The 23,618-nt window shown below is 37.2% G+C and overlaps 4 protein-coding genes across 7 annotated transcripts in view; 2 read left to right on the top strand and 2 right to left on the bottom strand.

The window, feature by feature from the left end:
- The window catches only part of LOC145570055 (mitochondrial import inner membrane translocase subunit TIM10-like), a 45,280-nt gene extending 30,853 nt beyond the window's left edge, over positions 1-14,427 (top strand). The window contains exons 1-7 of one of the 3 annotated variants that reach the window (XM_081629041.1): positions 8,488-8,597; positions 8,822-8,870; positions 9,403-9,455; positions 9,701-9,739; positions 9,837-9,906; positions 13,266-13,308; positions 14,057-14,427. In XM_081629041.1, the coding sequence (XP_081485167.1) occupies positions 8,503-8,597; positions 8,822-8,870; positions 9,403-9,455; positions 9,701-9,739; positions 9,837-9,906; positions 13,266-13,308; positions 14,057-14,064 (357 nt within the window). In that variant the 5' untranslated portion in view covers positions 8,488-8,502 and the 3' untranslated portion in view covers positions 14,065-14,427. Of the gene's footprint in view, positions 1-8,487; positions 8,598-8,820; positions 8,871-9,402; positions 9,456-9,700; positions 9,740-9,836; positions 9,907-13,265; positions 13,309-14,056 lie in introns of those variants that run through there. The other 2 variants (XM_081629040.1, XM_081629042.1) reach the window with 2 other exon arrangements.
- On the top strand, positions 1,822-5,160 carry LOC145571638 (uncharacterized). The gene is made up of 3 exons (XM_081630657.1): positions 1,822-2,137; positions 2,275-2,317; positions 4,738-5,160. Exons 1-3 carry the CDS (start codon positions 1,859-1,861, stop codon positions 4,851-4,853), a joined length of 438 nt encoding a protein of 145 aa, XP_081486783.1. The 5' UTR covers positions 1,822-1,858; the 3' UTR covers positions 4,854-5,160.
- On the bottom strand, positions 5,579-8,402 carry LOC145570056 (uncharacterized). Of its 2 annotated transcripts, none has more exons than XM_081629044.1 (4): positions 8,322-8,386; positions 8,085-8,191; positions 7,393-7,469; positions 5,579-5,904 (listed from the first exon to the last, which is right to left on the bottom strand). In XM_081629044.1, exons 2-4 carry the CDS (start codon positions 8,183-8,185, stop codon positions 5,765-5,767), a joined length of 318 nt encoding a protein of 105 aa, XP_081485170.1. In that variant the 5' UTR covers positions 8,186-8,191; positions 8,322-8,386; the 3' UTR covers positions 5,579-5,764. The 2 variants fall into 2 exon arrangements, with proteins under 2 accessions (XP_081485170.1, XP_081485169.1); XM_081629043.1 differs by having other exon boundaries at positions 5,580-5,904; positions 8,085-8,203; positions 8,322-8,402.
- Positions 14,428-15,286: 859 nt separating the features above from the next.
- On the bottom strand, positions 15,287-21,033 carry LOC145570054 (serine/threonine-protein kinase BSK5-like). Its single transcript, XM_081629039.1, has 10 exons — positions 20,699-21,033; positions 20,337-20,557; positions 20,046-20,181; positions 19,301-19,434; positions 19,115-19,220; positions 18,799-18,884; positions 18,054-18,242; positions 17,606-17,770; positions 16,292-16,405; positions 15,287-15,699 (listed from the first exon to the last, which is right to left on the bottom strand). The coding sequence occupies exons 1-10, from the start codon at positions 20,778-20,780 to the stop codon at positions 15,457-15,459; spliced, it is 1,476 nt and encodes a 491-aa protein (XP_081485165.1). The 5' UTR covers positions 20,781-21,033; the 3' UTR covers positions 15,287-15,456.
- Positions 21,034-23,618: the final 2,585 nt, after the last annotated feature.

Below are 23,618 nucleotides of genomic sequence, written 5' to 3'. Positions count from 1 at the left end.
TGTGATTTATGTATATTATGATTATATTTAAGTGTGTCCTAATTTTTAAGTGAAAATAATGAAAAAAAAATTAAATTTTTTATTGCATAATGGGCATCAGTTAATCGGTGTCAAAATTAAAAAATTGCCACCAGTTAACTGGTGCTAAAATATAGAATTGCACCGTTTTGAACCGGTTCATTTTTTTTTTATGTTTGGCATCCCACAAATCCCACTAGTTCAGTTCAGCTCAGCTCCAATAAGTTCAGTTCAGATCTCAATTTCCCTCTCACATAAAATATTCAGTTCAGTTCAACTCTAATAAGTTCAGTTCAGTTCAGGCCCTAAGATGTTTATCTAATATGTCAAACGATTAACCAAATCTTAGTCGAACAATTTATAATATCGCTTTAAAAAAATGCTGAAAATATTTCTTATGACTATTAAATTTCATTCATATTTTTCATAGATTAACTTTTCTTCTCATCCTAATTTTTTGTTACTTAAACACTACTCTGTATTGAACATCTTTCTTAGTAAAAACATAGAAAATTCAATTACTACCTCAAAAAGGGAACCTTTGTGAATTACTACCCCTAAAAAATACGAAGTAGTTGTTAATTACTACCCCTAAAACTATTTAATTCTTGGAACTACTACCTTTTTTCCTAATCAGCCTACTTAATCTCTTAATGACATATATTATTTGGTCAAATTGTAATTAGTAGCTCTTAACCCTTAATTAATGGATTCGCACCACCTCCGGCAGCTTCTTTACCACCTCCAGCGGCTTACCCACCATGAAATTCACCCCAATTTGCTCATCCACCGCAACCTCTCATTCCCCCACTGCGAAATCACCTCCCTCCCATTTCCCCATTGCAAAACCGGCTCCCTTCCATTTCCCCACCACGAAATCCACCTCCATCCTACTCCCCTAACGCAATTACCGCCCCTCCCCCTTGCCCCAAACCTTAAAACCCATCCCATTCACTTACCCTAACCCTTACCGCCCCTTTCCGGTCCCTAACACCCAAAATAGCGGCCCAGCCACGTAACGGAGATAAGTTTGACTATGGAAGAATGGGATGGGGATGGGTTTTGTGGTGGAGGATGGGAAGTGGTGGGAATCGTAATGGGTTTCACGGTATGGGAGCCACCGGAGGTGGTAGGGGGGTTGTTGGAGGTGGTGCAATGGGGGTGTGGAGGTGGTGAGAGGGTTTAGTTAATTAATCAAGGTTTAATAGCCACTAATCACAATTTGGTCGAATAATAATATCAATAAGTGATTAAATAGGCTGATTAGGGAAAAAGGTAATATAGTACTCCCTTACTTGCTCCACTTTCCTTTTTCGGCCGTTTTTAAATACTTGCACCATTTTCTTATTTGTAAAGCTTTTATAATATTTAATTAATTTCTCTCACCAAGTGAACCCAACAATATTAATTCTATATTCTTTCTCCTTCAATTCTCTCCCCTACTTTTAGTTTTTTACAATTTTTTATTCTTCCACCAACCCCATTACCTCCATATTTTATTACTTTCTCCAATTTCTCCTAAAACTCCGCACATGGAGAAATGGAGCAAATATTTAAAAACGAAGGGAGTAGATGTTAAAATTAATTAATTTTAGAGTTAGTAATTAAAAACTTTTTTAAGGGTAGTAAGTAACAATGACTTTTTGGAGTAATTAAGTCACAAATTTTCCTAAAAGGAGATCAAATTTGACATTTCCCTTTTTCTCAAAAAAAAAAAAAAAAAAAAAAAAAAAAAAAAAAAAAAAGAAGACATTTTCCTAGTGAAAAAAACAACAAATAAGCAGAAAACCTTTTTACAAAGGCAGAGCAGTAAGAGTGAGTGTGCGCGAAGAGAGAGAAAATGGCTCTAGCAAGCAGAGTAGCGAGGGAGAAGGTAGCAACAGCCCTTCAATGGCGGCTTCCTTCAAATCTTCTTCAAACCTTCAATTTCAGCACCGAATCATCTTCTGCAACTGCTACTACTACTACAAGTGAAGCATCGAAGAACACGAAACGAAGGAAGAATAAGAATCTCTTCGAAGTTGCGCAGTTCTTGCCCAACTGGGGTCTTGGCTATCACATGGCCAAAACCCATTGGACCAATGTTTCGTATGAAATCACTAAGATTAATCTATACAAGGTTCAATTTCTTGTTTAAGTGTTGTTTTCATTGCGGCAATTCGTCGAACACCTTGCGATCAATTCTCATTTTGTGTTGCTTTTGTATTGATACTTTGTTGATTTGATTATCGGAGTTTCTGGGTTTTAATTTTGCAGGATGGTAGGCACGGGAAAGCATGGGGGCTTGCTTATAAAGATGGTTAGTCTCCAGTTTTTGCCCAAATTAATTGAATTATAGTTGATTTCGTTCATTATTTTTGAGTGCTTCAAATTCTAGGTTTTAATTGCAATTTGTGTTGCATGCTATAGTCAAGTGGAGAACTTTGAGTAACCTAATGCTGCAATTAAGGTTTTGAGATTGTATAATGTATCATGAATTTGATATTAAATCTGAGGTTGGAAGTCAGATTGACTAGGTTTTAACTAGGGTTTATGTTCTGTACCTAAGCCACTGTGCTTTGTTTTGTGCTGTCTGATTTTTATTAATTGTATCAGAGATTGGATCAGGAAACTAGTGCCACTAATACGAAGTACTTATTGACAATCAGGAATAGTTGTGCGTTTATTTACATTCCTAAACCTTGCCCTTTATATCTATTTGGTTGTTCTTGATTAGTAATCGATAAGCTATTGGGGATTATGAGAGTCTATTGTTTCACATTAGCATATGGAATTCTGAACTCTGAAGTTTTATAGGCTTTCCTAGTTTGGCTTGGTTTCAATTGTTTCTGAACTAGTGGCAATGCTTAGAGAAGCCTACCATTATTGAGTTATTCTTCCAGGAATGTACACCAGTATATTGGAGGTTATGGCACCCTTTTAGTGGGTGGTGCGGCATCAAACAGAGCTACACAGTGAAGCTTGATGATCTTATCTGTTAATCTTCTGAGCTTTATTCCCCTAAAATCAAGCCTTCCATTGTATCTTAAGAATTCAATTAGAAGTTGTGTTCTAGCGGTGAGGCATAGTTGTCTTGGTGCTTAGTGGAAGCCTGATTTTAAGTACATCTCGTTCTCATCAGAAGCTTTTATATCCTATCAAAGTAAGAGTGTGTAGGGCTAAATGCTTATTATTTCTTCATAAATGGGACTAATAAGTTATTAAAACTAAAATACTATGTTTATAACGAAACGAACTCATTATCTATATTATTAAATAAAAATTGTGATACTGAGCTGGGAATTGTATCTAAATTCCTTTGTGTGTCTGTCAATCAAACTTATCTCTCTGCTTCTCTGTGGAAACTACTATCTCCTTGTACTTGTATAGTTGTACTTGTACTCTTTTAGTCGATGATCATGCAACACTTGTATGTCATTGCCAGTAGATTTTGATAGTTTAGAGTGGACCACTTCTGTGATTTCTTAAAACTCTTATGTATGCTAGCGGTACAAGGTGAAAAACTGTCGCTTCAATTTTTCAGTAAGGCATTTGGTTTTTCATGGGAAGTGGGAATTGTATTTGTCATTTCCACAAGGAAAGTAGAAAATAATTGTGTAAGTGTGCAAGTGTCTTTGTTTATCATTTCTTTTATAAATGGAACCATGGTGTTTCTGACCCTGTTTTACCTATAACAAGCAAGAGCTTGTGGTAAATTCTGAAAGCAATATGGTGTTGTAAAATTTAAGTTTCCTCACTTTTTCCTACTGTTCCCTGCGGTTTATTTTGGTAACCATCTAGCTGGATGGTTTTAAACTATAGGCTTTGAGCTTAAGTGTGGGGCTTCTGTTATCATATGGAAAGTTTCCCGTTAGCATAACACTAATAGCATGAACAAAAGATCTTAAACGTGATTTCTTGATAATATAGGTATTGGTTTTGACTCTCAATACAAAGCTTGTAGATTTTCTGTTATCTAACAAAAAGCTCTCCATTAGCATAACACCAAAAGCATGTACTAAAGGTCTTAGGCTGAACTGAGAAGCTAATATTTAATGATCTAATCATTAAGTGTGAGTCTTCAAGAAATGGCTTGGATGTAAGGAAAAGGATTGTTATAGTATAGTTAAAGCTAAGATTTTGATGGGCTAGTAAGTGGTTTTCTTTCTTAAATACTGGAAATGCACGCTTCCCATTCTCCTTTCTGATTTACTACCTTTTTACTGATTCTGATATTGGAATCAGCACCAATGCTGAAATTTTGGAACTCTGCATTACCTTGAAAGACTGTATCCTTTATATTATCCCTTTTTATATGCTATGTGAATTATATACAGACCTAATAGATATTGGTTGGGTTGGTTTCCACGTAAACCTTTGAAGTTAGGATAAATACATGGGATGGAGTAAATATAGTTTTATTTGTTTCTGGGGATTGTTCTGTAGTAGTATTATGATGAAGTTTAGAAATGCATTAGTAGCTTAGAAGATATGTGATGCACTCTTAGATCTTAAATCTGCCCCCACCCCTCCCTTTTTTCCCCTCGTAAGTTTCATGATCAATATTTCTACACTGCAGTGACACTTGATTGAAGACTTTGTGAGTTGATTTGATTAATATATGATTGGGGTGTTCATTAAATGAATCATGTGTGTGTGGGCTGTGTGCATGCCAGGTTTCTCCTTTTAAACTGATTAAAGACTTTGTGAGTTGGTTTGATTTGAGGTTATTTTTTGCAGGCATTCCTGCTCCTGCTCCAAAGAAAATTAGTGGAGTTCACAAGCGTTGTTGGAAATATATTTCCAATCCCATAAAAGTAGAGACCAAGCCAAAGCCTGAAGCCGAGGCAGCTTAACTGACGCTACATGCATCACTACATAATTGCCTTTCATTTGTGGTCATTTGTCTCATTTCAGTAGTTCCTTGTATGGCTGTCATTTGTTAGTGAGCTGTGACTGGAGAATTTTAGATGATGTTTGCTTCATTACTATCATAGACAGAATTTATGTAGGAATCACATAGAGGTCTTGACGGAAGATGATGTCAAGCATTTTGGCAAGTTCTGTTTTGAGGCATATATGCCAGTATTTTCTTTTAAGTTAGACATACCTGAGATAATTATTCATTTCCTTTTATCTGATTGGCTCTTCTTTGTATCAGCATATTCAACTGCTAATCTGCTATCATAAATAGAAAAGGAGAAACTCAATGTTTAACAACGATGAGCCTCTTAGAGACACTGCCATGAAAGCAACTTTTCAAATTGAAGCCACTTTTATGGAATATAAAACATTACTCGCCCGTGAAACAACCTTCTACCAATTGTGACCAAATTAAATAGTTAATTAAGGTATGATATAATTGGCTTATGTGCGCTGCAACTAGATAGTGTTTTAATTCTACATTAACAGCAGCCCTTGGCAGTTAGCACCTCCTCGTATATAGTTCCCCTAAACATGCCTCTGTAATGCAAAGTTATAGAAACCTTGGTCCAGTTCTTAAGTTCTTAGCAAGACAGTGCGTTATATTTCAAGAATAGCTATTACTCTATTCGGATAATTACCAAATTCTTCTGAATATTACTATCCATTGCATATTTCACTTTAAAAAAAGTCAATGACCATTCACTCAGAGATAAAAAGAAAGAGCCCATTTAACATGATTATGGTCTCTTGCAAGTATTACTGACACTACTACTTGTTTAGCTACTTTTTGAGTCAAATTACACTATGAGGGAAAAAGAAGCATGATTTATTTGCAAGTATATCATGGACTATCCTCCATTGAATCAGTAGCTTTGCTGTTCTTGAACTTGTCAACAGCATCATCAAAAGTCTTTCTCACATGCTCACACATATTAATCAAATTCTGACAGCCGTCTTTCAACACCTCACCAGCTGGATCACCTGAAAAGTCAAAAGAGAGGTGATTAGTTACAAGAAAGGTCAAAAAGGCAGAAAGTGGCAGCAAACAGCACACACGAAAGGTGTTTAACTGATTAGCCTCAAAAGATCACGCATAAGATAAAGGCAATCTACCTTCAAAATTATTCATGAAAATCAAAAGGCTCGTCACAGATATGTACGTTGTCTTATAAGTAAAATATAACCAATAAGGCAAAGGCATCTTGCAGTACTAGATTATGACAAGTCCTGAAAAAAGCTTTAACTTGCTTGCATTAGGGCCTTATGAAGGTTTTTCCTAGGATGAGCTACAAGTTATATACTTAAGTGAAAGCATATGGATCTCCAAAGCCATCAGATAGGTTTTTGCTAGTGAGGCTAGCTGATGGAATGGGGAATCATCGAAACTTTACGGTTGTAAGTGAAGGCTTTAATAAATCACTGATAACAAACTCCACATGGCTTAAAGGTTCAGATTGGGTAGTAAGGATAGCCAATAAGCCATCTTCAACAAACCATCGTTATTTGGATGTATAAACCACCTACATTTTAGGATGTCCCTCTAGGTCACTAATAAATATCACTGTGATTGGATTGGAGCCCTGGGTTTCTAACTCCAACTGTCCCTGAAGTTAGTTTCCTGAATTTTCCACAATCCCACCAATTCCTATGAGCAGATCTTACAAAAATAATCCTCCTCATATTACCAATTTAGCATGACCAATAACATTCAGCTCTAAGCCACTAAGTATTGGAGAATATGAATCACAATCACAATTCTATCCAAATTGGGTTCTAGGATTCTGAAAAAATTATTGTCCAAGTACTGTTACTACATTACGGTCATATACTTGCATATACAGAAGGGCAACGTGTCTTTGCTTAAAAATAAAAAAAAAGGACTGAGGAAATTTGACAGTTTCCAACCAAACAACACCTCATATTTACTATCAGAGAAACATTTCACATCAATAAATCTAATAGGGAAAGTCAAATTTACACATGAAGTAGCATCTAGCAATTCACAACATTTGAAATAATCAAGAAAAGCATTTCAGGTTCTAATGGAAAGGCAAAATGTGTAAAGCCTACACTACAAAAAAGTATTGGGTGGATGCAGTGATGCACCACCGAGTTTTCTAGCTAAAGGTGAAATATCCCATGACATATTTACCTCTATCAAGTTGTAGCTGATAAAGTTCATTCTAGTTAGCTCATAAACACTAAGTCATGAACAAACCCTTTGTAACACTCAATGGGAAAAAAAAAATTAAGGTTAAGAAAAGGAATACACATTTAGCATTTTATTACTACAAGTCAATTAGAAACATCAAAGAACATCATTAGAAACTCACACCATAATAATCACTTCAACTACCACACTCATTTTTTATTCTTTGATATTCAGGTACAAAAGAAAAGGCAGTATTAGGATAAGAATTGTAAATGGTTTTTAAACAAGCAAACTAACAAAAATTGTTCTGCAAGTACCTGTTGTCTGCACTCTAACGTTTACCCGGGCTTCAGAAGGATGAGGAATGCTGTACCCACAAAACGATACTCGTGGACTGCAAAATTTCAGCATAAGATAATTACATAATGAATAAAAACATGCTCATAATAGCAGACTTAAAGACATTAAAATTGCAGGGCATTTAGCATTGCAAACTTTTGGCTCCAAACACAAAATCACTATAACAGTTCTCAGTATCCAATGGATAGAAACACACTGCAATGGTTAACATCGCGAGTAACTAAATCTCCACCACTGCCCATGTCTCGGTCCAGACAAATCCTTAAGCGAGTAACTAAAAGTGAACAACTCTTCAACTCCTTAATAAACTTGATACTGTTCACAAACCAAAAGTTGTACACAACATTGTTTCCAAAAATGAGAAGCTAAAACAACAGCATACACCAATCTCAGAAATTGCAGCATTGAAAGTACAGTCATTCAGTTAATTACTTTTTGCTGGGAGAAATTTCCCTCCAATTACGGTGTAACCCAACTCAAATTTGGATTAATCGGAGTCTAATCAATTACTCGTCAAAACAAGCCACCCAAGAACAACAATAACAACAAAGGTTTCTAGTGCAAATACAAAGAAATAATTCACAAAGTAATCAATTATAAAAAATAAAATAAAAAAAAATTAAAAAAAAAATAAAAAGAAAAGACTAACTCTTTGTTAAGGACCAATCTGAGGGAATTAGCAAGGGTGTGATCTTCCTCAGTTATTGAGAATGTTGATGCACTTGGATTTTGATATGAACCATGCTCCATTTTTTTCTGCAAAATTCACTACATAATTTCTCTGTTAATTAACCAATTGACAAATTACCCAAAAACAAAGGCAAAAACTTCAATCACAAATGTAAGCAAAGAATTTGAAGAACCCTAACAATTTGAATTAGCTTACCTTTAATTTTTTTTGCTGAAATTAGCTGATTTTTCTTGAGCGAGGCTGAAGAATTTGTGTGATACAGTATTTAATTAGGGCTCATAAAATAAGATTGTAGGTGGAAATATAGTGTTCTATGGAGGGCGTTTTTGTAATTTCAAATATCAACCCAATAAAAATAAAAGGAAAATAGTACTAAATGATTAAAAACCCTAAACCCCTAAATCAGAATCACTTCTTCGCTTCATTTTCTTGCTTTCTCTCTCTTACGGTCGCAAATTCTCTTACACTCAGGTTAATGAATTACTTTTCTTTTTATTTAATTGCATTATTATCTGTTTAAATCGTAGAAAAATTTAGTTTAATTGGGTCGAATTGGATGGGAAAATATTGGGGTTTCAAATTGATTTGTGAATTTTTGGGTTTTTTTTTTTTAATTTAATTTAATTTCGCAGGAATTTATGGTCTAATTTTGCTTCAATTTACTAATACTTTGTATTTTGATTATCTTTTTTCAGGTTAATAATGGCCAACAACAACTTACCCCCTCAGCTGGCAAAAGAACAGGTAACTTTAATTTTTCTGCATTTATCTATATTGATATACACAGATAATTATCTTAATTGTGATTTGTAATTTTAGAAATGGTGTTTTAATATTAAGATGAATGCTTATTTATTTATTTATAGTTTCATGCATTATATTTGATATCGCAATTATAGTCTGAGATTGGATCAACGAACAACATTGGATTTATTATTCTTTTGTGGGAATTATTAGGTGGATAAAATAGAAATTCGTAGAAATATTGCTTAGTGTAGAAAGTCCATTACTGCTAGTGTTTAAGAAGTGTTGTTAGTTGCATTAGTGCCAAAGTTAATTAATAGTGGTATGGAAATAGATTTTTCTGTAATTGGATTGTGGCTATCCTTTTTAGTTTTAATTAATCACCGAGTTTGATAATTTTATGTTTGTGATTGCGTGACAATGTTTAATTTATCTTGCACAGAACTGACTATACATATTTGTATTGATTTGTGTTGTATTCAATCTTATATAGGCATGGTCTTTGTTAACTTATTAAATTCTTATTGTGCAGGTCATGTTTATGGCTGAGAAGGAAATGGAGTACAGGGTCGAGCTATTTAACAAGTTGGTAATTTTAACTGTGCAATGATGGACATTGTTGTTACTTGCTAGATTATATATTTCTCTGTATGATTTTAGAGTATGTTTGTGCATATGTGCTGTCATAGTTTTGTGCATTGCTGCCATTATGGGTTAAGAGAGCCCAACAGATGGTCTTTCATATTTGTGAATTGAACACTGGATATTCTACATGACGTTAAGACAGTTGTACTTTGTCTGACTGGTTATGTTCCTATTATCTGCTTCAGGCTTACTCAGACATGCTTTCGCAAATGCACTGATAAAAGGTACTTATTACTGAAGCACCCATTTCATTTACCTTTCTATAGTTGTGTGTATAAAACCAAAGAGAGCTATTGTTGATGCTCTCCTGTCCGCTTTCAGCTACAAGGAGTCTGAACTGAACATGGCTGAAAACAGTTGCATCGATCGCTGTGTCTCAAAGTATTGGCAGGTAATATCTCAATCAATCAATCAATCAATCAAAGCCTTAATCCCAAAAGTGGGGTCGGCTAACATGAACCAAATTTGATTATTCCGTGTAGTCATCAACATAAATCTTTCTCCTCCATCCCTTACGATCCAAAACTTCATCCTCACGTAAATCCATGCACTTCATATCCTTCCTCACTCCTTCCAACCAAGTCATCTTTGGTCTCCCTCTTCCTCGTTTAATCCCTCCATGGTCCCACTCTTCCACTCTTCGCACCGGTGCACCCTCGGGTCTCCGTCTTACATGTCCAAACCAACGCAGACGATTTTCCCTTAATTTATCTACAATGCCCGCCACACCTACTTTCTTGCGAATAACCTCATTTCTGATTCTATCTCTTAAAGTGTTTCCACACATCCACCTTAACATGCGCATTTCCGTAACCTCCATCTTTTTAATATGCTCTTTCTTAGAAGCCCAACATTCTGTACCATAGAGCAACACTGGTCTTATGGCAGTCCTGTAGAATTTTCCCTTCAACTTTAAGGGAATGCTGCGGTCGCATAACACTCCCGTGGCCGCTCTCCATTTAAGCCACCCTGACTTAATCCTGTGGGTCACGTCTTGATCAATGTCACCATTCTTCTGGATGATCGACCCTAGGTACTTAAAACATTCACTCATGGTCAAATCCTTTCCATCCAAACTCACCACTTCATTGCTTGTCCCCCTCTGAGTGCCAAAACGACATACCAAATATTCAGTCTTACTCCGACTTAGCTTAAACCCTCTAGATTCCAACCTTTGCCTCCATTGCTCCAACTTGACATTAACCCCATCCTTAGTCTCATCCACCAAAACGATATCATCTGCGAACAGCATACACCATGGAACCTCATCTTGAATTGGTCTAGTTAATTCATCTAGAACCGTTGCAAAAAGAAAAGGGCTTAATGCAGACCCTTGATGCAATCCGATTGTAATAGGGAAATCTTTTGTCAACCCTCCGCATGTCCTCACATTTGTTGACACATCCCGATACATATCCTTAACTAGGTCTACATACCTTCGTGGGATACCTTTCTTCAACATTGCCCACCAAAGTATCTCTCTTGGCACCTTGTCATATGCCTTCTCTAAATCAATAAAGACCATATGAAGATCTTTCTTCTTTACCCTATAAAACTCCATCATTTGTCTTATCAAATGGATTGCCTCCATAGTAGATCTCCCAGGCATAAAACCAAATTGGTTATCTGAAATGCTTGTGCATGCCCTCAACCTTTGTTCAATCACCCTTTCCCACAACTTCATAGTATGGCTCATAAGCTTAATTCCTCGATAGTTAGAACAATCTTGAGCGTCTCCTTTGTTTTTATAAACCGGGACCAAGGTGCTCTTCCTCCAATCTTGTGGGATCCTTGTAGCCGTCCATATCTTGTTGAAAAGGTTTGTTAACCAATCAATACCAATCTTACCCAAACACCTCCACACCTCTATCGGTACCCCATCAGGGCCAACCGCCTTCTTAGGTTTCATCTTCCTCAGTGCAATCTCCACCTCTACTCTCCTAATCCTTCGCACATACTCCATGTTGATTTCTTCATCACTCATAGAGGTATCTCCTATCACAACTCCATTACTTCCATTAAATAATTCATCGAAGTACCCCTTCCACCTGTCCTTGATGCCCTCCTCTTGCACTAGGACCATTTGGTTCTTATCTTTGACACACTTCACCATGCCAATATCCTTCCTTGCCTCTTGTCTTCTCTTTGCCATCTTATAAATGATCCTTTCTCCCTCCTTGGAATCAAGCTTTTCATAAACCTCCTGATATGCCTTTTCTTTTGCTTGGCGAACAGCTGCCTTTGCCTTACTCTTAGCCTCCTTATACGCTGCAAAGGTTTCATCACTCCTACATTTTCCTAAGGCTTGATAGCATTCCCTTTTTTGCTTAATTACTGCTTTCACCTCTTCATTCCACCACGAAGTATCTCTCTGTACCGAAGTTCTTCCCCTTACTTCCCCTAAGACCTCTTTGGCCACTCTTAGGAAACAGTTCTTCATTCGTAACCAGGTCATGTCCGGATCCACCTCTCCATCCCAATCCGCTTCTTCAATTACCTTTTCTGTAAAAACCTTAGCTTTTGCATCCCTTAGGGTCCACCATCTTATCCTTGGTTCTTCTTGTCTAACTTTTTTCTTCGCCTTCTCTTTCAGACGAATAGTCATTACCAATAGCCGGTGTTGGGTGACCACACTCTCCCCTGGGATAACCTTACAGTTTATGCAACTTTGTCTATCTATGCTCCTTGTGAGCAGGAAGTCTATTTGAGTTGCATTTGCTCCATTCCGAAAAGTTATCAAGTGTGAATCCCTCTTCTTAAACCAAGTATTAGCCAAAATTAAATCATATGATTGGGCAAAATCCATAATAGCTTCACCACCGGCGTCCCTCTGCCCATACCCAAAGCCTCCATGGACACTCTCATAGCCATCTCGGCTCGCCCCAACGTGCCCATTTAGATCCCCTCCAATATATAACTTCTCTGAGTGGTGGACACCCTGCACCACCTCGTCTAGGTCCTCCCAAAATTGTCGTTTCTCTTCTGCATCTAAACCCACTTGGGGAGCATAAGCACTGATAACATTCACAATCTCCTTGCCACATAGCAACTTCAGCCTTATCAACCTATCGTTCTTCCGATAGACCTCGATCACCTCTTTTGCCAACCTCTCATCGAGAACCACACCAACTCCGTTCCTAGCTCCACCATTCCTTGTTCTGTGGCTCGTTTCTTGCCCAACATACCATACCTTATACCCCAAAACCAAGCCTCGAGCTCCTTCTCCTGTCCATCTTGTCTCTTGGAGGCACATGATGTTCACGCGTCGTCTTTTCATTACTTCTACCAATTCTGCTGATTTTCCCGTAAGAGACCCCACATTCCAAGAACCAATCCGCAAACTAAATTCTTTTCTCCCACGCTCCCTCCTGATCCCAACTCCAAGTCCTTGATTATTTGACACCACAATTGGGCAATATGGCGCGTCGCTTCTGGGCGACGACCTAGCAACCCTTACATACTTATCACTGCACCCGGGTCTGGGAAGTGCAGCGCGTCGCTCAGTAGGGAACGCCCCAATGGCACGCCCTTGCTCATTTGACACCACACTCGGGCAATGTGGCGCGTCGCTTCTGGGCGACGACCTAGCAACCCTTGCATACTTATCACTACACCCGGGTCTAGGAAGTGCAGCGCGTCGCTGAGTAGGGAACGCCCCCACGAAAATATCTGTTTGGCTCATGTCATGGGATGTGACGAAGTTTTATACTGGCTGTCACTGGCCTACCGTAACCCTCCTCCTTTATCCAGGCTTGGGACTGGCAGCGGGAAACCCACTGGCGGAGTTTGGCAGGTAATATCTCATTGTTTCAAAATAATGTGCAACTTATTTTCTTGATCTCTTGCCAATTTATAGTTTATCATCAAAGTACTATTTCTAATTCCTCAATTGTATTCTAACAGATCTTAGAATTCATATATTTGTTTGATAAATAATCCCCTGTATTCTCTAAATAAGGAGGATATACATTTTTGTCATCTCTTTGAGCTGTGTAGTCTTTTTTTTTTTTTCCCTGGTTCTGTCACCTCTGTGTGCTTTTAAACTCTCTTTTTCCAAAATGACATTTGTTGGAGCTTTCCCTACTTCAGGATGCTAAAATTCACCTGGTGGGTTGGAGCTCAGTGTAGTTATTTTTCTGCTCTTAAAAAACAAAACTTAGCCAATTATGACTATGAATAATGCTTCTAGTCTTCTAGTGTTTTAGTCCGTAACATTTCAGCCTTGCCCTTTAGACAGATATTTCACACTTATGTTTGCCACTGAAAGTGCAGACTTAATACAAAGTAGCTTTTTGCCGTTGTCTGCTACAAAATATAAAATATTTGGAGGGGGATGCAGTAGTGATCTTTAAGGGTAGGTTGTAATGGACATACTATGCAAGACTTGAAATTTATCCATCTGACCCTTGGGGGTGCAGGGGGGTGGGGATGCCAGGATGGTTGGTGTGAGGCACTCGTTTTGCAGGTTGTATTGCTTGAAAGTCCTATTGGAGTGCTGCAGTTATTTGTCTACTAATTAAAACCACTTTGTATGTTATCAGGTGACTAATCTAGTCGGCCAGTTGCTCGGAACAAACCAACCTCCCATGTAAATGGTGTTCACTCTATTTGAGATCACTACTTTGCTTAGACGAAGCTGTGGAAAACAAATTGATGCTGTTATGGAATCAATGATACCGTTCCCTAAAAATTTTGTTTCTTTTGAACTGAATTATACTTGTTTGATTTGCCTAGTGATGACATTACTCCTAATGATTTCGATACTAGATATTGGTGGAAGGCCACATTTGATCATATGTTTTGTGTAAGACTCTAAGCATCATTCCTTAAATTGGAGTTTTCTTTTACTAAATTTCAGTTCCAGGGGTTTGTTTTTGTTATTAAGCAATAATAACAGTAGTGGATTTCAGGATGCTTAAGTTTGGCTTTACTTTAATTTTTCCCCGTTCATTGATCAATAGTCATACTCTGTTACTGAGGACAAAAGTAAATCTGATTCAAAAAAGGAGGCTTAATTTTGATAAACTTAAAGCCTTATGATATTGTTGTCAATAATTATTTTGATCAACTTCAAAGCTTTTGACATCGTTGCCCTTAATTATTTTTATCAACTTAAAACATTTTGATTTTGTTGTCCGGCTGTCCATAATTATACTTAGGGAGGTTGGTTAGTTAGAATCATCCGCTTTGTCTTTAAATTGTTAATGTAGACATTTACTTATACGCCTTTTATTAACACAAAGGCCACCACAGACAAGTTTTTATATGCTCAGCTGGTGGTTATAATTGGTTCCAAACCACAATATATGACCTTAGGATACATTGTATGCCATCACTTGAATTTCTAACACTAGGTCCCTAAATCTCCAAAAATAATCTGATTTCGTGTATTGTAGCCTTCAAATTTGGCTTTCGGAGAACTTTTTCGGACCCAGCTAGATGATGCATCGGGATGCTTTCCGGGGTTTCCAAAAGCCCCCAAGAGGTCTACGTGGTGCCCACAACTATCTCAATTATGCCTTGATCAGCCCCTTGTTACCATGTCTTAATTAAGCAATTATCCTTGTTTCAAATACGTAGTATCACTTTTTCTTCATACCAATCTTTCTTCTAAATTCAACTTTGATGATTCATTAACAGTAATACGAGAAAATTCAAAGCAATTTACTAAAATTCTAAAGTGGTCTTAATTTTTAAATTGCCTAATACTTCTAAGATTGTGATAAACGGAGTACGTTGTATTAGTTAGGGACGGATGGAAAAGATGCAAATCAGACTTCCCTTGCTTTGAGATAAAAATGAAAATGTCAGTCAATACAACCTTTGTATGAATTTATAATTCTAATTACGAAGATAAAACTCACCACTCAGAAATTTCAAATAGATACAATAATTATGGAACCTTTAGAACCCAGAAAAATACGAAAGCTCTATACACAATTCAGTTTTTCTTCCATTTGGCCTCCAACGACGTTCCATCTTTGAGCGTCTCATGGGCATCATTGTCCATCCCGAGGCTGAAGAGAGCGGCAGCTTGGAGATAAAATGCAGTTGGCCACTCAGGAGATACTACTTGAGCTTGCATAGCATCTGCTAGTGCTTCTTGTAGCATATTGCTCATCAAGTAAGACAAGCAACGTCGAGCAAACACCGTTGGTGAAACCATTGTCCCATCCTCGATAAACTACCAGAATAGCAGATAGAGTAATGAATATCAGACCTTTAAGTACATGGTTTACAATAGCAGCGATTAGTGTATAAATCTAGCTACTTTAAGGTTCTTATTGAGCTGATCATGTGGTAAACCAGTGTGAAAGATATCATGCTACCAAATTATAAGAGATGTTCGATTTTTACAAAAAATAATCCTTAAGCACAATCCTGTTCCTTTCACTTAGTACATTGGGAGATGTAACAAACTTTTTGGATATCCTACTAAAGGATTTCCACCGTCCCAAAAAATATGTAATTGGATTGGCACAAAATTAAGAATTAGTAACAAAAAAGTTTACTTCGTAAAAAAGAAGTGTTGGGAAAGAAAGAGAAAAACATTTAAGGAATCATGGGATGGATAGAGAAATCGAAAAGGTATAGAAAAGTGTGAAGTTCTTTTTTAGACATCCCAAGATAGAAAGTATAAAGTTCATTCTAGGACAGAGGGAATACATGACAGTATGACGCTATTAGTTCCAGACAAAGGAAAGAAAATTCAATCAAACATTAAATCCAGAATCACGGTGCTTAGTAAGAAAGAACCAATGGCCTAGAACAATTACCTGTGTGTAAGATTTAATGGCGGTAGCAAAATCTTTAGCTCTAAAAGCACTGTCTCCGTGTTTCTTGCAGTTTAGTGTTTCTTGAATTTGACTTGTCCACACTTGGAAAGAAAGCTGATACAAGATTCACAATCTCATCAGATCGATATGAATGGAGAGGAGATTTCGTGTGTAGGTGATGTCATGATGATGCACAGTCATAAAACATGTTAATCAGTTAGCATAATTATGTAATGTCCTATGTCTTACATGAGTAAACTCTGGAATTTTTAACAAAAAATGTGATAATCGGACGGTTTCTGTCATACTGTTGGGGTCACAATCAGCTCTTCCCTCATTTATGGATAAGGGCATTTTTAAAAGTTGTTAAGAGTACATTTACTGCCCATATTAGTAACAACAGGCAAACAAGAGCATGCTCTTTTTAAACAAATTCTGTATCAAGCCAAGGGATGAAATCTTTAAAATAAAAATAAATAAATAAATAAATAAATAAATAAAAAAACCTAGAGACCGTGCAGCAATTATAAGCTAAGCAGGACCCAATCTAATTCTACGCATACTGGTAATTTTGCAGACATAATTACCTATTTAGCTGTGCATGACCCAATTTCATCAATACAGACAATATCATTATGGTAATTTTGCTGCAATTATGAGCCATGCAGGACCCAATCTGCTCTATTATCTAAATTAATTATGCTGCACCCATTATATAAGACATGTGAAAATCTGATAAAACAGCAAATCAGGAACTACATGATTATACCAAGCTTTTGAAGGTCCCATTGGATAGCCTAGTGGTTGAGTGCCAGTTCTTTTTCGATGAAAACTGGCAGAATTGAACAGCCAACTTACTTCCACCATCCCAAGATACCAAGCCACATTTTTAGTTCATCTCAAATGATAGGCCAGTTTCTAATATATTAAGTTCAAATTTGCAATTATCCCACATTACCCTCATAAAATTTTCAGTAAAAAAGACCATTATATTTTAAATCAAATACAAAATTCCAGAAGAAAAGAAAATGTTTGTGGGACGAAAAGTTCATGTAGTAGACAATTGTGGAATTCAGCTAAATTTTAAAATAATGACCTCAAGTGGTCCATTATTTAAGGATGGAGCCCATGGATCCAAATGGAAAGATAAACCCAATAAAGTTTCCCCAAATATAGAAAAATGCACTCGACAGATACTATGTCATAATAATTCTAGACACAAAGACATGAACTAATTTGTTACATATTCTGCTTGTACACCCAAACACCCAACACAAAAGATGAATATAAATGACAAAAGACAAAGGAGCCTACCTCATTTGCAATCCCCTCATCGTCCTTGTATCCAACATCTTCTAATATTTCGTGTATGGCTGTAAGATCCAATCTTGAACAGGCTTCACCAAGAGGAGTTAATGACAATGAATCCTTTGGAGACGCAGTTCCATGTGAAATTCCCATCAGAACATGAGAGGGAACCTGCCAAATTTCATGGAAAAACACAGAAGAATTAAGAATTCTGCTGTTTACCTATTTCTATGCAAGGAAACTTCTACCCGTAGGCCAATTTACTATCAGAAGCTTTATTTAGTAAGCTAACCAAAATGATTGTTTCATTTTATCAGTATAATCTGCTTTTGACATGCACTAATACTATTACCAAAGAACAAGGCAGAAGAAATTATTTTTATAATGAAAACAAGCCAAAATAATTAAGCAAGAAAAACCAATGTCTCAGGAGAGGAATTAAAATTAGGCTCACCTCAGTTTCTTTCTGAAGTGGAGTAAGAGCTGTCACAAGAGATCTGGCATTAGGCCTCTCACGAGCTTCATACTGCAAGCAACGTGATGCTAATCGTACTAATTCAGTTCCATCGTCATTTGAAAAATGGCCTTCTAAATTAGAGTCAATCAACATCGAAAAGTTTTTCCCACGTATGAGATCAAGTGCCTGGGAAAATCAAGAGAATTCTGTGTTAAAAAAATTTTGTATTGTGTTCCCAAAACATCTGAGAACCATTTGGATTGGTGTGCCAGGACCTAAGGCAATTAGAGAGCCAAAGTGAGCTAAAGAGTTTACAAGACAAAAACTTTTTTGGGAGAGGGGGGTAATTGGAGGGGTGGAGAGCGTGATACGATACTTAACATGTTTCATAGTTTGACAAAATTTAATTTCCAAATCCTACTTCTAATGTATTGCAAATATAAATCATTCATGGGAATTTGACATGCTAAGCCAGCTCCAATAAGACGACTCACAATTTAGCCCTACAATTATTTCATGAAAGAATTTTGATGAAATTAGGAGTCTAATAAAAACCAAATCTCAAGGATATTTGGATACTAATATATGAGTTCTCTAGGATTCTTAGATGCTTATTTATTACTTTCTAGTTCAAGTGGAGTTACTGGAGTAATACACTGAATATAGGGGTTAATGAAGCATTATTTAAGAGGGTACAACATGGCATGACACACTGTAAGTTTTATGAAAATTCGAAGTTTACATGGCTTGGCGGTATATGTTTCCCACTGAGCAGGTCAAGCAGTAAGGTGCCAAAACTGTAGATCACACTCTCTGGAGAAATTCGACCTGCCAATTAGAAAGCAGGGCATTAGCTTCCTAGAGAAAGCATGCTTTCAGAAATTAGCAGCTCCATTGCAACAGCTTTATAACGTTCTCTGCACACATAACTAGGGAGAGACCTTCATTATTGAATATACAATCAACAAGGAGATCAGGACAAGTCAATATTGTCATGTATACCATTCAGCATAGTCTATATTTACGGCAAAATGAATCATTAATGAAGGGCCAGATACCTGTCCTCATGTACTCAGGAGGAGTGAAAGCCAAATTTGTACTATAGCTTTTGCCATCTCGGCTGTTTTTCATGAGGCCAAAGCAAGAGAGCCTGGGATTACCATCCTGTCAAAAGCTGAGTCACGACATAGAGTATATGGAGAAAAAGGATACAGACAAGAGCAAAAATACAAGTTCAATTGTACCTGGTCAAATAGAACTCTATAAGCATTAAGGTCGTGGTACAATGATCTTCCTTTACTGCTACAATATTCCAAGGCTTGAGCTAAACACAATGCCACTCTCAACCGCATAGCCCATTTCAAAGGCTGATTTTCCCCTGAAGTAAATAAACAGTTTGAAAATTAAACCAAAATACAATAGCACCATCAACACAACACCTTCATCCATGAATCGGAGTCAACTACATGGAAACTCTATTAACAAAAGAGCTTTTCTCACCATTTAAGTCTCACAATGAGCGTTGTAAAACTGATGTGCACAAACGTACCAAAACCAATCTTAATCAATCAAAAAAAAAAACTTAAAAAATTATTTTATCATATCGACATTGCCCAAAGTTCTCCTTGTCTGTTTGAGAGTCCTAAGAAGATTACACCAACGATGTGGTGTAACCCTTTATTAAGAATATATTGGTTGTACATTGACTGTTGCTAACTCAACACAAATAATTTCGATAGAGCTTTTTTTTCCCTTGTCGAAAACATTATACTTTCTCGAAAATTAATAATAGACATAAACTCTAGCATCTTCAAGCAACATACCGTGGTAAACATATCTCATTAATAACATATCAAAAACACAAATGCATTGCCTATTTTCAACACGAAACATACAAAGTCCCTTTCACAGAAAATTAACAAAAATGCTAGTCAAGGTCACAACATTTCAATCTTAAACAAGAAAGTTATGAAAATAGATGATACTCACAGTGAAAGAGATGCTTAGAAAGAGTTTCATTGGGCATGAACTCAGCAACTAGCAATCTCTCATCACCCTCACAACAACACCCAATCAAATTTGCCATTTTCTCACTTCTCAGCAACCCTACTGCTCTTGCCTCCTCCTACATTTTATATCAAATTCCAATCAAACATCCAACTATACTAAATAAGCAATTTTCTCCATATTAATCAAATTTAACAAAAACCCATCAAAAATCAAGAATACATATTACAAACCCATAAACAAAAATTGCTAAAAATAGCAATTAGTTAATACCAGAAATTGCCGAGTATCAGGCCAAGCAGACCTGTGGAACCGTTTGATGGCGATCCAACGGCCATCATTGAGCTTCCCACGATACACAATATTAGGAGCTTTCTCACCATGTTCAGAAACAATGTTCTCTGAAGAAAACCCAGAAGCAGCAGCTCTTAACTCGTCCAATTTGAACTCAGTGAAACTCGGTTGAGACTCACTTTCATCTTTCCCTCCGTTTTCTACAATCACCCAGAAATCAAAAACATATAAACATCAAAACCCATCAAAGATTAAGCATAAAAGATCAAATTTTTGGTGATTGTTGAGCTTAAAATGAAAGATTAAAGAACAAAAATTTTGAGATTGAAATAAAAAATTACCAAGATCGGAGTAATGTGGAGCACGACTGTGATGAGAGTTGGACCACCAGCAAAATGAAAGTTTAGAGCAACGAACTCCCATAGATTTTGAAGAAATAGAGAGAGAAAGAGCTGGATCAGTGAGTGTAGTAAAGTTTAAGGTTGGGTCTCAAACTTTCTGCTAGTTTTTTTGTGTTAGTGTGATTTGAAAGGGTTTTACAGAAAAAGGAGAAATCAGACAGACAGAGGAGAGAGAAAGCAAAAAAAATTAAAAATCAAAAATCAAAAACAGAGAAGATGGAGAAAGTAGTCCTAATCTTTTGAAATAGTACTCACTCCATTAGTCCATTTTAGTAAAAATTTGTAAACGGTTATGTTTGATTCAAGTGACTATTTCCACCTTTCTTGAAAAGTGGGTGGAATCGGTGGATAGTGTAAAATCGTTAAAAGCGTAATTGTGGTCGTCCGATGTAAATTAAAAATTATGTACGAAATAAACAGGGTTACCGTATTTGTAATTTAAATTTAATCCTTTTATATGAGTAATGTTTCTGTCTGATCCAGACTTCCCCAAGAATTCGGACTTGAGATCTTGATACTTCTATCGGCAAGCTGAGAACCTACACAATGAGAAGAAGTTAGCTAACCCCGGGGTGGTCCGGGGATAACCACTCCGATGATAAAGTCAGAAAGTGTTTTAGAAGAGAAGATAAGTAAGAGAGAGAAAGTAGAGAAAGAGAGAGAGTGAGAGAGTGAGAGAGTAATTAATCCCCCATTAATGAGGTCTTACCTACTTATTTATAGTAATCTACCTTGACAGGTGGTTTTCACCCATGCACAACCTTTTGTGCCAAGTGTCGAGTTTCTGTTACCACGTGTTAAATTGCGACAGGCCGACATGTCCTCTTTCTGCAACATATCAGCATCTTCTTGTGATCTGGTCATGTGCCTTCGCAAGATATCGGTCATGCCCAGATATCATCCCATACAATTAGCCCCCCAAGTGAGGACGTATGATCATTCATCATCGTGCGCAGTTAATTATGGGAGACAAGCTGAACCTATCAAAACAAACTTTGGGTTCCACATCTCATTCTTCAGACTCTTCCTTAAATTGGAAATTTTATTGTAACAACGTTTCTTGTACTCTGTCAAGTACTGCTTACTAACAAAGTTTCATTACTAATCTTGCCGTTGTCATAATTCATTTTAATCGCTTGGCCGGTATCCAGGCAAATTAACTTCTACATATTCATATATTTTTAAGCTCTATGTTCTTTTGCTGAGAAGTGTTATTTTAATTTGCTACTTTTAGTACTTTTATTATTACTATTTATGTAAGAGGATAATTGTTGTGCCGTAACGCCGTGTTCTTCATCAGTTTCATTAACTCATCAGTTTTATTAACCCGTTTTCCTCCCCAAGTGACCTTGTATGCTGGTAGCTGTCAAGGTCAACTCATTATAAAAAACCTGGGAGCGAAAAACTCCGTTTTCCTCCCCAAGTGACCTTGTATGCCGATAGCTTACAAGGTCAATTCATTATAAAAAACCTGGGAGCGAAAAACTCCGTTTTCCTCCCCAAGTGACCTTGTATGCCGATAGCTTACAAGGTCAATTCATTATAAAAAACCTGGGAGCGAAAAACTCCGTTTTCCTCCCCAAGTGACCTTGTATGCCGATAGCTTACAAGGTCAATTCATTATAAAAAACCTGGGAGCGAAAAACTCCGTTTTCCTCCCCAAGTGACCTTGTATGCCGATAGCTTACAAGGTCAATTCATTATAAAAAACCTGGGAGCGAAAAACTCCGTTTTCCTCCCCAAGTGACCTTGTATGCCGGTAGCTTACAAGGTCAACTCATAAAAAACCTGGGAGCGAAAAACTCCGTTTTCCTCCCCAAGTGACCTTGTACGCCGATAGGTTACAAGGTCAATTCAGTGCAAAGTGGACGTTATGGTAGTGTAACCGTTTTTCTTCTTCTCTCTTTTTTTTTGTTTGGGCGGGAAAATTTTTACACGCGTCACAAATCCTGCCGCTGCTTTTTGAAAAAGTTTGTCAATTAACAGCTGTCGGATCTCTGAACCGCCTTTCACTTCAATTGGCCATTCAGTTTCTCCTCTTTAGATCAAAATTCCGCCATTTTCTTACTACTTCGCATTCCTTCCTAGTTTTCTCTCGAAAAAGTTTAAGTTGCCGACCAAAGTTCTTTCCTTTCTTATCTTCCTCGCGTTCGGTTTGTGCATTCCGTCTCCTCGGGCGTACCTTCTCTTTCTTCGTCGTTTCTTTATCAGTTAGAGGCATTAAATCAGCGATTTTCATCGAAGGTATTTTCGTACCCTAACCCCTGATTTTTCATGCTATTTTTATTTTCGTATATTCAATTAAATGTCTGAAGATAGTGTTGAAGAGAATTTTCCTAACCTTAGTACTGCTAGGCGTCATTTAATTAGACAATCTTTAGGCAAAGAAACTGGTAGTAATCAGGGTAATTCGTCTTCCCTTTCTGATAATATTGACTACCCTTTTGAGACGTTAACTTCTGAAGAAGAAAAACGCGCTTTTATGATACATAAGACCATTGCCCACCGTGAATGTGCCTTTCACCCTACTAACCCTGATATCCCTGCCGATACTGAAATTCTTGACGTTGAGCCTGTTAGTGTCCGTTATCACTTACGCAGCTTTACTGGGAGACGATATTTTAATCAATACGGCACCAACGTTGGCAATATAGGTATAAACACTATGCCAAGGGTAAAGAGTACCAGTTATCAGCCGCGAGCCGCTGCCCGTGAAGCTGCTGAGGCCGCCAAAGCAGCTAAAGCAGCTGAGGCCGCCAAGGCAGCGGAATCTAGAAAAAGACCTGGACAAGGTCAGGTTGTAAGTTCTTCTGAAGAAGAACCTGAGGACGACATCCCTTTGACCCCTGAAGAAGGTCCG

This window comes from Chenopodium album, chromosome 12 (assembly GCF_948465745.1).
Source record: "Chenopodium album chromosome 12, dcCheAlbu1.1, whole genome shotgun sequence".
In the NCBI taxonomy this organism is placed as follows: Eukaryota; Viridiplantae; Streptophyta; class Magnoliopsida; order Caryophyllales; family Amaranthaceae; genus Chenopodium; species Chenopodium album.
The sequence above is the reverse complement of the archived record's forward strand: the minus strand, read 5'-3'. Positions and strand labels throughout refer to the sequence as shown.

Excerpts from the sequence above, each read along its gene's own strand:
- LOC145571638 (XM_081630657.1), top strand. The coding sequence starts at position 1,859 with ATGGCTCTAGCAAGCAGAGTAGCGAGGGAGAAGGTAGCAACAGCCCTT. Across the intron at positions 2,138-2,274 it reads CTAAGATTAATCTATACAAG|GATGGTAGGCACGGGAAAGC; the intron begins GTTCAATTTCTT and ends TTAATTTTGCAG. Across the intron at positions 2,318-4,737 it reads GGGGCTTGCTTATAAAGATG|GCATTCCTGCTCCTGCTCCA; the intron begins GTTAGTCTCCAG and ends TATTTTTTGCAG.
- LOC145570056 (XM_081629043.1), bottom strand. The coding sequence starts at position 8,185 with ATGGAGCATGGTTCATATCAAAATCCAAGTGCATCAACATTCTCAATA. Across the intron at positions 7,470-8,084 it reads AGATTGGTCCTTAACAAAGA|TCCACGAGTATCGTTTTGTG; the intron begins GTTAGTCTTTTC and ends GAAATTTTGCAG. Across the intron at positions 5,905-7,392 it reads CGTTAGAGTGCAGACAACAG|GTGATCCAGCTGGTGAGGTG; the intron begins GTACTTGCAGAA and ends TTGACTTTTCAG.
- LOC145570054 (XM_081629039.1), bottom strand. The coding sequence starts at position 20,780 with ATGGGAGTTCGTTGCTCTAAACTTTCATTTTGCTGGTGGTCCAACTCT. Across the intron at positions 19,221-19,300 it reads ATAGAGTTCTATTTGACCAG|GATGGTAATCCCAGGCTCTC; the intron begins GTACAATTGAAC and ends AGCTTTTGACAG. Across the intron at positions 18,885-19,114 it reads TCCTGAGTACATGAGGACAG|GTCGAATTTCTCCAGAGAGT; the intron begins GTATCTGGCCCT and ends TCTAATTGGCAG.